The sequence below is a fragment of the Arvicola amphibius genome, chromosome 2 (genome assembly GCF_903992535.2).
Source record: "Arvicola amphibius chromosome 2, mArvAmp1.2, whole genome shotgun sequence".
NCBI lineage: Eukaryota > Metazoa > Chordata > Mammalia > Rodentia > Cricetidae > Arvicola > Arvicola amphibius.
The window spans coordinates 118,456,637-118,469,403 of NC_052048.2; the positions used below are offsets into that span (position 1 = coordinate 118,456,637).

The window sequence follows — 12,767 nt, forward strand, 5'->3', positions numbered from 1 at the left end:
TGTTTTGTGGCAGGAGTAATAGGTTTCCTTTGCTTTGGGAAAACCTGTCTTGTACATTTGTGGCCAGAATTAAATGAACTAATGCATATACCTTTAGAGAAAAGTAGGTTTGCCTTTGAGAAAGTGCTCAACATCTGTTTGTCTGTATTTGCACCAGTGTGGGTCCCGAGATAAGTGATGTAGATGTTTGATTTGGTTTTCTTTTTCCTTTAAGCCAAGTGTAAAAAAAAAGCCCATCTTTCCCCCATTTAACTAATTGTTCCAGAGAAAACATTTCCAAGGACATAAGAAAGACACTAGGTACTGGTGAGCTGTTGGTTGATAATTTTTATTGCACTGTGTGGTATTCCACAACATTTGCCTGTTACAAATGTGATTGGAAGCTGGATGGTGGTGGCACACACCTTTAATCCCAGCACCCTGGAGTCAGAGGCAGGGGGATCTCTGAGTTTGAGGCCAGCCTGATCTACAGAGTGAGTTCCAGGACAGCCAGGACTACGCAGAGAAGCGGTATCTTAAAAAGTAATTGGAAATTGGAAATGCCTCACATGTTATTCAAGCCTGAAAGCTGGGGATGAGTTGGGTGCGTGGGGTTAACTTTTCCTTTCATGACTCTCCTAGGGTTGTCTGGGTTGATTCAGCCTGCTGTCAGCTCCATCATGATGACTGCCTTTTTATTTGGCCGTTCTTTTTCCTTTCAAAAGAGCGTTTAAACTGGAAGAATAATGTGTGCGCCTGATAAAGCATTTAGTGGTACAAAGGGGAATAGAGTGAAAAGTGAATTTCCACCCTGCATGGGACCTGAGGGATGCCCTTCAAGGGAAACAGTTCTCTCTCTTCTCCTCCCTTCCCCCCCTCTATTGTTGAAGCTGAGTTTGACTGTATAGTCTAGGCTGGTCTCAAACTCACCACCATCTTGCTTCAGCCTTGCAGAGTGCTTGGGTTACAGGCATGTGCCACCACTCCTGGCTTGAGTCTCACATTTATTTCCGGTGCACATGCATGCACGCTATCTGCACATAATTGCAGCGTGGTGTTTGTGCTCTCTGCACCTCACTGATACCACTGTGACTTGAGGAATATCCTACATCAGCGTACAGTGATCCATCTTTCTTGTGACTCCACGGCATATGGCAAAGCGCCTTCTTACGGCTGCGTGATATAAAACTGGATATTTGTTTGATAATTTCACACAGCTTGAACCAATAATAACTTTTAGAAGCATACTTACATAATCCGTCTCCTGTGGGTAGACGTTTATATATTCTTTATCCTGGGTATTGTAAGTAATGGCTCTCATCATACATGTTCTTGGAAGTGTGTGGGTGCCTGTGTAGGATAAATCCCTGAGTGGGTGGCTGGTACTCCTGTGCTCTGTTCAGCTTGATAGATCTTGCCACTTGCTCCTGTAAGACATTTGAACAATTTAGGCTGCAACTATCAGTGTGTAAGAATACAGGCAAAAGCCTTCAAAGAGTTCTGTCTTCGTCTGCTTTGTGCTGCTGTTGCAGGAGACCACAGACTAGGTGATTAATAACAAGCAAAAAATACATTAGCTTTCACTTCTGAAGCTGGGGAAGTCAAGACAGGGATCCACATGTGGCTGGAGCATCCGTTCAAGCTGCATTCTCCCCCCAGACCTTGGGAGGCAGAAGAGCAAAGAGTAAAGGAGGGGGGACCCACTCTCGTGATGGATGCTGAGCAGCTTTGGGTGTGCATGTGTGTGTACAGGTGCACACCCCTCTGCGAGCACGTGGAAGCCAGAGGCTGCATCCGACTTTCCTCCGTCATTCCCCACCTTCCCTGCCACTGTTGACCTTAATCCATTTGCAAAGGTAGAGCCCTACTGTCATGAAACCCTCCTAAAGCACCAATCTCCCGAGACTGGTCTAGTGGCAATTCAATTTCAGATGAGTTTCAGGCAGTGAAGCCATGGCTGCTTCTCTTTGCACTCAGGAAAACATTAAAATAATCTTTTGTGTGTGAAGACTATGCATGCTCAATTAATGCAGCCCAATTGCAGACGCTGATTCCCTTCCCCCTTAAAAAAAAAAAACCCAGAATGTATTGCAGTTAGTATTTGTTTAATTTTTTTCTTTTGATAAAAACTTTATAGGGTGAAATGTTCAGATCTTAAGCTGTATTCCCTGAGTTTTGTTTTTTTTTTAAATTATTTTTATTTTATGTACATTGGCCAAAGGACAATAATAATAGGAGTTGTAACAGTCTGTGATAGTCATAATTTGTTGAGCATCTATTGTGTGCCAAAGCATTTCTAGGCTCTTGTTTATTTTGCAGGCTTATTGTCATGTGTGTTTTAGGAAGAACTCATCGCTGAGTCATGTCTGTGCCCAGTTGTCCAGGTTTTTCTTGGTGTCCTTGTCATACTGAGTTTTAATAAAAGGTTCTGCTTGTTGCTCATAAGAATAATCACCTTTTTTTGAAGTAATGGAACATTAACTAATGGCAAGGTGAATACCTTCTTTTGTCATTGGTCTGGAGGGTGAGGTGTCTCTGCAGTGAGGAGTGTCAGGTTAAGGCTCCAGGTTGAGTGTTGAGGGCGTGGATCTGAAACCATCACTGCCCATATATCTCTTTAATTGTAGTTTTTAAAAAGCCCACATATCAAATCGTACCTTTTAAAAAACATTTTAAGTGTACAGTCCAGTGGGGCTAAGTAGTCCCATTGTTATAAAATAGACTTCTGATACTTTATCAACCTATAAATCTGAAACTATACCTAGCAAACAATTCCCGGCCCCTACTACCCACAATTCCACTTTCTGTTTTAGATTAACTATTTATTTCAATCCTCATATCAACAGTGCCACAGAATTTATCTTTGTGGAGTCAGCTTATTTTCACTCAGTGTAAAGTACCAAAGGTTCGTGCATGGTATAGCTAGCATGTAATAGAATTTGCTTTCCTTTTAAAAGTTGGGCAAAGCTGGATGTTATAATTTTTAAAAAGTGCCATGAGAGAGAAAGACACCATGCACAGAGCTCAGGTGGAGAAGTATTTTACTGGGGAAAGTGAATGGGAAAAGGGAGGAGAGGAGAAGGGAGACCGGCCTCTGGGGACAGGAGTGGCAGAGAAGAGAGAGGCAGAAAGAGACAGGTAGAGAAGCAGAGAAAGAGACTGGAGATGGGCAAGGCCCACCTTTTAAAAGGGAACATAGTGCATGTGCACAGGAGGTGCTCTTAAGGGCTACAGCTGAGGATGTATCCTGTCAGGACCCCAAGGGCAGATCAGTACAGATACCTGAACACTATCACTGGAGATATGGCTCAGTGGGTAAAGTGCTTGCCATGCAAGCATGAGAACTTGAATTCAGGCATCCAGCACCCATGTGAGAGCTGAGCATGGCATGTAAATATCTGACCCCAGCACTTCCTATAGGACTGGGATGTGAAGATCCTGGGGTTTCTGGTCAGTCAGTGTAGATGACATGATGAGCTCTAGGTTCAGTGAGAGATCCTGCCTCAAAGAATAAGGTGGAGAGTGAGATAGGAACTCAGTGTGGACCTCTGGCTTCTCGACGCGTGTGCACAGGGATGAGTGTGCTGCACACACGAGGCTGGACGATGCTCAGTGTGTCCATGTGCATCCCCTGACCTCTGGCTTCTCCACGCATGTGCACAGCAATGAGTGCACTGCACACACGAGACTGGATGATGTCCAGTGTGTCCTTTATCTTTTCAAAGATGTGAACCTGATGATATGTCTTATTTTTCCACTGTTCCACCTATCAGTTGCCCCATTAACAACCCTACCAGCTGCCATGGAGTAGCCATGCCAGGCCTTCAGTGTCCATAAAAGCCACTTACATTGTGCTGGGCACACAACTGTTGTATGCTCACTGTGTGTCCAGCGGATGTGGGAAATGAGGGCAGGAGACAGGAGGAGTCAAGCAGAGAGCTCTGCCTGATGTAAAAACTTTGACTTGATAGGGGTTTAGGCTAAATGTGTTGTCAGAACACAGTGAATGGGGTTGAAGAGATGGTTCAGTGGTTAAGAACACTGGTTGTTCTTCCAGAGGACCCAGGTTCAAGTCCCACATGACAGCTCACAACTGTCTGTAAACTGTCTGAAATTCCAGTTCCCTCATACAGACATACATGCAGGCAATACACCAAGGTACATAAAGCAAAAATAAATTATTAAAAAAACCCAAAACTCAGTGAATATAGCTTAAGATTTGGACATTTCACCATATAAAATTTATATCAAAAGAAAAATTAAGCAAATACAAACTATGGTGCACCCTGAGTTTTTAGGAGGAAATGAATTGGTGTCTGCAAATGAGTGCATTGAGAATGAGATTGATGGATAAAGAGAGGAATTGGTGACCACAACATATTTAAGACAGTTATTGAACCTTGAGCTTAGCATTAGAGTGCTTGCCCAGAGGTGCAAGGCCCAGCACTGCCAAAATAAATATATAAATATATAAGTAATTGATGAATACAAAATAAATATGTAAGTAATTGATGTATCTGTTTGAATTCTGTATGTTTGAAAGTTTGGGTAGTACAATGGCATGGGGAACAGATGAAGAGACCACCCATGGGCCTTGACCTTCCACCTCACTGGCCCAGTTGGTGGTCCTTGTGTCCTTTCCCATGGGATGGAGACAGATACCTGGTAATGTCGTGAAGCATTTTCTTCCCTTAATAGAGTCATTCCCAGAAGTGCCTTCTGTCATGATGAATTGACCAGCAACCAGTAATGGCTGGTGTTTGCAGGCAGTGGTTAAAGTCTTCCAGGATCAGAAAGACTCTACATTCTAACCGTTGCAATCCATTTCTGATGCTGTTACCATGTATCAGACAGAACTTCACTTGGCTCATGATTTTTAGCAGGGAAGTCCAAAGACAGTACTGATGTATCAACGGTCTTTGTCTTCACAACATGGTAGAGGACAAGACAAAAAATTGGGCCATTCTTACCCTTTCGCCGGAGGCCCACTCCTGAGATAGACTATTGATAAGTTTAGAAGCTATGGAAACAAAGATGCATGCAGAGACTGACCATTTAATATTAACAGTGCCGCTGTCAGAAAAACCATCCGTGTCTCTGTGTTCAGACGGCTCTAAAGGCTTGTAGGTCTGTGGTGTGGGACAATTCTGTATTCAGTCAATTATGTTTTAAATAAACACTGATTGGCCAGTAGCCAGGCAGGGTGTATAGGCAGGACAACCAGACAGGACGTAGAGGTGGGGCAAGGAGAACAGGAGAATTCTGGGAAGGAGGAAGCTCATTCCTCCACAGTCCTGCCCAGACCACGGAAGAAGCAAGATGTAACCTGCCCTGCTGAAAAAGGTACTGAGCCACGTGGCTAACATAGATAAGAATAATGGGTTAATATAAGTTATAAGAGCTAATAAGAAGCCTGAGCTAATGGGCCGATCAGTTTATAACTTAATGGAGACCTCTATGTGATTCTTTGGGACCTAACAATTGTGGGAACCAGGCAGGACAGAAACCCCAACAAGCTAGGCCCTCCATATTACAGGTCTGTGCTTTATTATCTGTGCCCCTGCAGTCCCTATAGTGTGACCTTGGAAAAGATGGTTAACCAGCCAGTTTTGGGCTTGCCATCTGTAATAGAGACCTCAGGGGAAGCACATACTTCCTGGAATTCTGGAAAGGATTACTCAAGGTATTGTCTGTGTGGTTCTTAGCACAGCACCCAACTGAAGGGCCTCAGGAACTTAGAAATGTTTTCTTTGTTTGCTTTTGTGGTTTTAGCAGTGCAATTAGAATAGGTTTACAAGGCATGCCCCCAGTGTCATCTCAGCTCTCCTGTTTGCCTTTGATGGAAATAGCCTTCAGAAGCATGGCATTGTTTGCCATGGTACTCAGCAAACAGTATGGATTTTCGCTACAGTTGTTGGTGCTTTGGTGAGAGCCATTTGGAAGCCTTTGGAAGCTGGGTTTTTTTTTTTTTTTTTGGCAGGCTTCAGGTGTTTGTTTATGGAGGTTGCCTTGGCATAGTCCTAGGTAGAAGCAGTGCCCGGGGTTCCTAGCTGATTCATCCCTCGGTATGAATCTAGAGAGAATTCATCTGACTTGGGGGGCCGGCAGTGAAGCCCCCAGGACCTCATTACAGACAGGCTTGCTTCTTTGAATTCCCTTATTGAGAGATTATTCCACATCATTTGAATTTCCTCTTTTTTAATGTAAGCAACTTTGGCTGCTGGTGGAAATAATTAGTCAGAAAATGTTCTGGTATTTTGGGCACAATTAAGAATTTTTGCTCTTCGGAAAGTAATAGATCTTAGGATATTAGAGCTGACGGGGCCCTAGGAACACACACATGGGTACTTGCTGGATGAGGCTCACCCATCAAAGGAGAAGAACATGGGCTTCTTGATGTCAAGTGTAGCTCCCTGCTCATGTCTGGCTGGAGAAGACACATTGTCCATTACTTAGAAAACAGACCTATTTTATCCAAAAGCAACTAGATGAACTGAAGTCATTACAGGTTGTCAATCCTTTACCTGACATGCTTGAGACCAGAAGCGGCTCAGTTTTCATGTGTGCCCTCTCCATTTCCATCATCTAATACGTTATCATGGATAAACCCCAAATTCACTTATGTTTCCTATACATTATTCACGTAGCCTGGAGGTGATCTTTTAAGATACTTTTAGCGTTCTTCTGTTTTAACTTTGACCTGTCTCATGAGTTCAGGTGTGGCATTTTCCATGTAGAGCATCATGTCAAAGCTCAGAAAAATCCAGATTCTTGAGTATTTCTCATTTATGGTCTTCAGATTTAGATGGCTATCTCTTACTACAGTGTCTTCCTGGAGTTCCTTCTGAGTGCACAGTTTACTGCTTGCTGGATTCACTGGTTTATTACTGACCTAGGATGGCAAGCGAGGTAGAGGTACCAGAGGCTCAATGCAGCAAAGATTTAGTTATTGATCACGTACTGTGTCCATTCTGGGTCAGGGTGGAGAGTGCCTACGCTCTGTGCACAGTGAGTCAGAGAATAGAGCTGGTAGAGGCCCCACCATCAGTGCTGACCATTAGAGTATATGGCTTCCAGGCTACCACAGCAGGGCAAGAATGCTCACCTCCTCCTCTATACTCCTGTCTTCATTGCCCATTCGGTAGAGCAGGTCACATGATCCTGCCAAGCCTCAAGGAGTCTAGAAGCATGAGGAACGTGCAGAATATGTAACCAGGTAGAGGAGATGTTATGTTTGTTCAAAGAGTACATTTAAACCCTGTTCCTCCCGCTTCCTCATCTCTTCCAAGATTTATGTCCCGCCCAGTTTGCTGAACCCCCAGAATCACTGAAATCTTCATGACAGCAGCTTCCAGTAGTCTAGTGAGGGCAGGAATGCTTCTGTCAATCAGAAAGCCCGTGAGTAGAGCCACGTACCCACAGTAGAGAAATGGCTGGCCCAGCTGTGACGTCATCTGCTCATCTCCCTCTTCAGGGCATTAGGATACTTTTGCTGGCCTCCTGGTGACTGTGTGGTGGGCTGAAAACACTGTCATTCACTCTGAAAGAGGCAGCCAAGGTCCTGAGGCCCGATGGGGCCTTGCAGAGCCATCTTAGTGCCGTCACAACCACTCACTAAACTTGGCCATTGTAGCATGAAAACAACCACAAGCAGAAGATGTAAACCAGCTTGGCTGCCTTCCAGTAAGACTGTGGCCACAGGAATTCCAGTTTCATACGGCTATTTCCTGTCATAGACTCTAATTCTTTTTCTTTCATTTTTCCTCCAACCATTAAAAATATGTCATATGAAAAAAAAAAAAAGGACTGCTGAATGGATTCAGACCGCAGGCCGTAGCTTGTTGCCTCTTAGGACAAACACGTTTATAGGCAAAGCCATGGAGTTTTCCAAGAGTGACGAGTAAGTGGATTTGGTCTGACACTTCACATGCCCTGTAGACCTGTGGTATCTCCATCATGTATGCTAGGAGATTAAAGGCCCGGGGCAAGCGACATAGGTCACGGAACAGAAAATAGCACATGAGGGTATTCTCAGTACCCTTTCAAGCAAGACTGTGGCTCCCATCTGTCAGAGTGACTGAAATTTCCAAGTTCCATGCTGCTACATTTTGGGGTGCTGTGGGTACTGCCTGTGTTGCTGGTGGGAGGGCTGTGTAGTATAACCTCTGGGAATGGTTGGGCAAGATCTAGCAAAAATTTCTCCCAAGTCTAGGATTTATCCTACAGTTATATTTGCAAAAACTGGGAACTGATGTAGAAGCAAGGAGATTCGGCTGGGCTTAGTAGCTTTTACTGGTAATCCCAGCACTAAGGAAGCTGAGCCAGGAAGATTGTGAGTTTGAAGCCAGCCCAAGCTACCCAGTGAGTTCTAGACCAGCCTGGGCTATAGTGTGAAAGCCTGTCTCAAAAACAAAAACAAAAATACAAAACAAAACAAAACAAAACAAAACCTTGGGACTGGAGGGATGGCTCAGAGGTTATGAGCACTGGCTAATCCTCCAGAGGTCCTGAGTTCTATTCTCAGCAACCACATGGTGGCTCACAACCATCTGTAATGGGAACTGATGCCCTCTTCTGGTCTGCAGGCATACATGAAGATAGAACACTCACATGTATAAAATAAATAAATCTTAAATAACAAAAATATGAAGCGCATAACACATGTACAATATAAGTTGCACCCTAGTTTGGGGAGCCAGAGATTAAGAACTGTCTACTGTCCCAGGGAACCGGTTTTATACAAACATTCAGGCATTCTGTGGAACCATATTTAAGAAATAAGGAAGCTTTTTAAAAATTAAGTTTGTGTTGCTTTTAAGATAGGTTGACCTTGGACCCCCTTCCTGATCCTTCTACCCCCAGTTGCTGATATTAATATGCCCAGCTTCTTTGTCCCTAGTGTGTGTATGTCCTCCCTCCCCACCCCGCCCCTCTGTCTCCCTCACCACCGTTTTCCTGTTTTTGGAGGCAGGATCTCAACCATGTTTCCTGTGTTGTCCCGGAACTCAATTCTCCTCTAGTGTCACTTCCTTGCATATGCCATTGTAACGAATCTTTTTCTCTGTCCCACCAGCCAGCTCCCAAATAATGACAGAGACTAAATATGAAAACTTGACCTTAGCTTAGGCTTGTTTCTAACTCACTCTTATAAGTTAAATCAACCCATTTCTATTTATCTACATGCTGCTGCGTGGTTCGTGGATTTTACCTCTCCTCCTCTATGTCCTGTTTCCTCTGTGCGAGGCTGGCGACCCTCCCTTTCTTCTTAGAGCTCTCTCAGTCTAAATATCTGATATGTGACCCCTATGGGGTCGCGACTCACAGGTTGAGAACCACTGGTTTAGTGGGTAAAAGCATTTGCTGTAAAAACCTGAGTTCAAACCCCAACACCCGTGTGAAAAGCTGGACATAGTTGTGCAGTAGTAACTCTAGTGCTGGCGTGAGCAGAAACAGGAGCAAGGGGGTTTGCTGGCCTCTGTCCTAGCTGTAGGTTCAGCGACAGACAGTGCCTCAAGGGCATAAGGTAGAGAGTAATATGTGAACACATGAATGCATGCACCCACCCAGTCATACGTATACCCTTCCCATTCCCCCGTTGAGAAAACTTTTATTCACTGGCCTGAAAGAAACGATCCCCAAGAGATGCTGAGGGTATGGGTATTATGTGTTTGTATCATACATAAAATAACTCTGTAAGTATTTATAAGAAACTACTGTGTTTCTTGCCTCCAGGGAGGGTAATTGGATGGCTTGAGAACAGGATGAGAGTGAGACCATTCTACTCTCTTTCAGAGGCTCCCTGTGACTGGTCCTTAACTTATGAACGAAGTGATTCTCCTTCGTCAGCATCCAAGCTTCGGGGTGTACAGGCACACATCACCATGCCTGGCCGGGATTTTCCAGGGTCTCCCACACATCGCCATACCTGGCTGAGATATTTCCAGCATCTACAGGCACACATCACCGTGCCTGGCTGAGATTTCCTGGGGTCTACAGACACATATCATTATACCTAGCTGAGAGTTTCCTTTCTGCATTCTTCCTTTGCATCTTTTGGGAGGGGGTGTTGGTATGGTTCTATGAAGCCCAGGTGACCTCCTCCTTGCTATGTGGCAGAGGCTAGTGGTAAATTCCTGATCCTTTTGCCTCCCCTCCACAAGTCCCGAGACTACAGGCGTGTACCACCACGCCTGGCCAACTTCGTAGTTTTGAACTATGTGAAGATGAATACTTACTCGAAAAATAGGTAAAAATGAATAAAGTTCATCTTCATGGCCCCAGAAAGCCACACAATAAGGAAGCCTGGTTAATTGTATTTCCTCGTTTTCACGTGCCATCCAGGGCAGCTTGAGTTCTGTGGTATGAACTTGAACTAATTCTCTTCACAGTGCTGTCTGCCTCCTTCTGCCCACTTTCTTGGCTACGTGTGAAGAGTGAATGATGGGAAACCAACAGTAACTTGGACTTGGAGTTAAAATGTTTAAGTCAGTTTACAGTTATTTCTGGATTAGCTACTCTTTCAGGTCAGAGCTTCCTAATCACTATGCTAACATTGAATTTCTTCAGCCTTAGCGAACATATTGGGGGGGGGGGCTTCAAGTGGCAACTTCTACTAAGAAGCCTGCCCCTTAGCTCTAAGAGGCTCTGCAAATATTATTTCAACATGGGCAGTGATATAGGAAGTTTGAGAAATAATGGCAGTTGCTCTTCCAGAGGACTCAGGTTGGATTCCTCTCACCCACATGGTGGCTATAACTCCAGTTCAGGAGACCCGATGCCCTCTTCTGGACTCTTGTGGGTACTGCACACACGTGGTACACATACATACATGTAGGCAAACACCCATACACATAAAATAAAAATAAATAAATCTTTTTGGTGTTTCAAGACAGGGTTTTTCAGTATAGCCCTACCTGTCCTGAAACTCACTCTGTAGATCAGGCTGGCTTTGAATGCACAGAGATCTGCCTGCCTCTGCCTCTCAAGTGCTGGGATTAAAGATGTGCACCACCACCTCCTATAAATAAATAAATCTTAAATAATTATAAATATTTTATATTTATAAATATAAAATGGCTATAAATAAATCTTAAACCTATATGCTGCATAAAAATCATTATAAAAGTAACAAAAAGTAGTTGTGGTCTTTGGAGGAGATCTTAATAGTGGTTTGGCCCAGCCTAGGAGTCCTTAGCCTGTTTTCCAGATTGAGGGAAGTAAACCCAGAACTTCCCAAGAGCTTCCCAGCCTCAGGGTCTCCTCCTACACAAGCCTACTGGGGGTAAAAGAAGAGTCACATTTTAGGACATTTTTCACTTTCTACGAACAAACACTCCTGTCCCATTGATGGGCCTATAGTTGGGGACCATTGTCTTCAAAGAATATGTGAAATCTCACATGGTTAGACCAATTTAAGCTAAGTTAACACCACCAAATATGAGAGAGATTTTTCTCAAGTGCTAATGATGGGTAAAAAAAACAAAACCCTCCTCCTTTTAAATGGTGTTTCCTGTAGGCTAGCACATAGGAACTTTTTGAAATTCAGTTATCACTGTAGTACTTATTGTCATGTTGCGTCCTGGTAAGTCTGGTGATGTTACCATTGTCTGTTCTTCATGTTTTCTGGAAAAGTGACTGATTTAATGTGTCAGTGTAGTACTGTGTGAAGAATCTGAGCGCTATTACAATGCTTAAAAATAAAATGATCAATTCTTCCTTTGTTCTTGTGACAGGATAATTGAAGCTATCTGCATAGGCTGGTTCACCGCGGAGTGCATCGTGAGGTTCATCGTCTCCAAAAACAAGTGTGAGTTTGTCAAGAGACCCCTGAACATCATTGACTTGCTGGCAATCACGCCCTATTACATCTCTGTGCTAATGACAGTGTTTACAGGCGAGAACTCGCAGCTCCAGAGGGCTGGAGTCACCTTGAGGGTGCTCCGAATGATGCGGATCTTCTGGGTGATTAAGCTCGCCCGGCACTTCATTGGTCTGCAGACGCTGGGTTTGACTCTCAAGCGATGCTATCGAGAGATGGTTATGTTACTTGTCTTCATCTGTGTTGCCATGGCAATCTTTAGTGCACTTTCTCAGCTTCTTGAACACGGGTTGGACCTGGAAACATCCAACAAGGACTTCGCCAGCATCCCTGCTGCCTGCTGGTGGGTGATTATCTCCATGACTACAGTTGGCTATGGAGATATGTATCCTATCACAGTGCCTGGAAGAATTCTTGGAGGAGTTTGTGTTGTCAGTGGGATTGTTCTGTTGGCATTACCGATCACTTTCATCTACCATAGCTTTGTGCAGTGTTATCACGAGCTCAAGTTTAGATCGGCTAGATATAGCAGGAGCCTCTCGGCTGAGTTCCTGAATTAATGTGTTGTGAATCAATCCTTGCTCACACTTGATTTGATTGAGAGTTGACACGACTTCTTATTCATGTGTTTCTCCCTGGGTGAGCCCTGCTGTGGCGTTGTCATCGTGTTGATGGGGTAAACGATATTCTTTCCAGTTGAAGGGATAAAGCAGTCTACTTATGGAGTAAACAGGATGGGGACCACTCACACACACCAGTGACACCAAGAGTAAACTTTAGGACCTGGCTTTATTTGGTCTTGTCTCTGCCTTGGCTCTCGCAGGCCCATTGTTGTGGGATGTTGTTAAGCACATTATTTGAACACTTGAAAGTAGAAAGACACCATTCTCCAAATACTTTTCCGTCTTAACGAATTCAGAAGAAGCTTGGAACTTACAGTGTTATTTTTGAGACTAACATTTTCATTTCT

At 44.0% G+C, this 12,767-nt stretch overlaps 1 protein-coding gene across 1 annotated transcript in view; it reads left to right on the forward strand.

Annotated features, from left to right (window-relative positions):
- The window catches only part of Kcng3 (potassium voltage-gated channel modifier subfamily G member 3), a 47,252-nt gene extending 34,895 nt beyond the window's left edge, over positions 1-12,357 (forward strand). Inside the window, 1 exon segment of the mRNA XM_038320883.1 lies at positions 11,712-12,357. Coding sequence (XP_038176811.1) covers positions 11,712-12,357 — 646 coding nt within the window.
- The last annotated feature ends 410 nt before the right edge of the window (positions 12,358-12,767 follow it).